Source organism: Myotis davidii, unplaced genomic scaffold, assembly GCF_000327345.1.
Source record: "Myotis davidii unplaced genomic scaffold, ASM32734v1 scaffold811, whole genome shotgun sequence".
In the NCBI taxonomy this organism is placed as follows: Eukaryota; Metazoa; Chordata; class Mammalia; order Chiroptera; family Vespertilionidae; genus Myotis; species Myotis davidii.
This window is the reverse complement of record NW_006283149.1, coordinates 292,982-293,878: the sequence shown is the minus strand read 5'-3', so window position 1 is coordinate 293,878 and position 897 is coordinate 292,982. Positions and strand designations below refer to the sequence as shown.

Here is an 897-nt window from a genome sequence, read left to right as displayed (position 1 = left end):
CGAGGAACCTGTTGTGCGGTTCCCACATCCAGAGCTGCCTGGGGTCTCCTTGGAGAGCGTGCGTCCTGGGAACCCGAGGGGGGCCGCGCGCGCCCCCGGCCCTATGCGCAGAGGCTGGGAGATGGGCGCCTCCTTCGCTCGCTCGGCGTTTACTTGCAGCGCCCGAGGGACCGCCTGCCTGGATTTCGGATGCGTGTCTGACAGCCCAGCACAGACCCCAGCGACACCCCCTTCCCCCGCAATCCGCGCGGAGGGCGCCGTGAAGTTCTTTCCTCCCTGGGGACCGACTGACAAGGGGCCGCCTCCCTGACCTGCAGCTGGGTTTTATCCCGACCCTGGACGACTGGTTTCCTAAGCGTGCCTTTTTTTCCTTCTCTTTCTCCTTCTCCCTCTTTCACAGACTCTCTCTCCGCACCTGGCGGGACCAGGCGTCGTCTGCTGCCCGTGACTCCAGAAAGGTAAGCGCCAGCCCACGTGGCTCGCACAGCACACACCAGTTCCATCCCGTCCAGCCCTGAGGACGGAGAGCGGGGGGCAGCTGGGAACACGCTAACGAGGTAAAACAAAGTCCTAGAGAGCGGGAGGCCGCCGCGCTGTCAACGGACACGGGAGGGCAGCCGGGTGCCCTCTGGGTCAGTCGTGTGTTAGGGGCAGGAGCTGATCCCAGGAGCTGGAGCAGGAAACGTGGGTGTTCATGGGGTGTCCTCTCTGTGTCCCTCCCAGCTTGAGGCTGCGGTGGGAGCTGCGGCTCTCCGTCCGCCACGATGGCCCTTAAGATGCCAATGCTCAAGACCCTGCTGGTCTTCTACCTGTTCCTGAACCTGGACTTCCGCTGCGGGTAAGTGGTCCTCTGTGCGCCCCCTTCCGGGGTTCTGGGGGCGCCCAGTGGCGTCTGCT

General features: G+C 64.8%; 1 protein-coding gene across 1 annotated transcript in view; it reads left to right on the top strand.

Annotated features, from left to right (window-relative positions):
* Window positions 1-399: 399 nt before the first annotated feature.
* GABRA5 (gamma-aminobutyric acid type A receptor alpha5 subunit) overlaps window positions 400-897 on the top strand; it is a 26,169-nt gene continuing 25,671 nt past the window's right edge. The window contains exons 1-2 of the mRNA XM_006753483.2: window positions 400-458; window positions 724-838. Of these exons, the coding sequence (XP_006753546.1) occupies window positions 765-838 (74 nt within the window). The 5' untranslated portion in view covers window positions 400-458; window positions 724-764. The remainder of the gene's footprint in view (window positions 459-723; window positions 839-897) is intronic.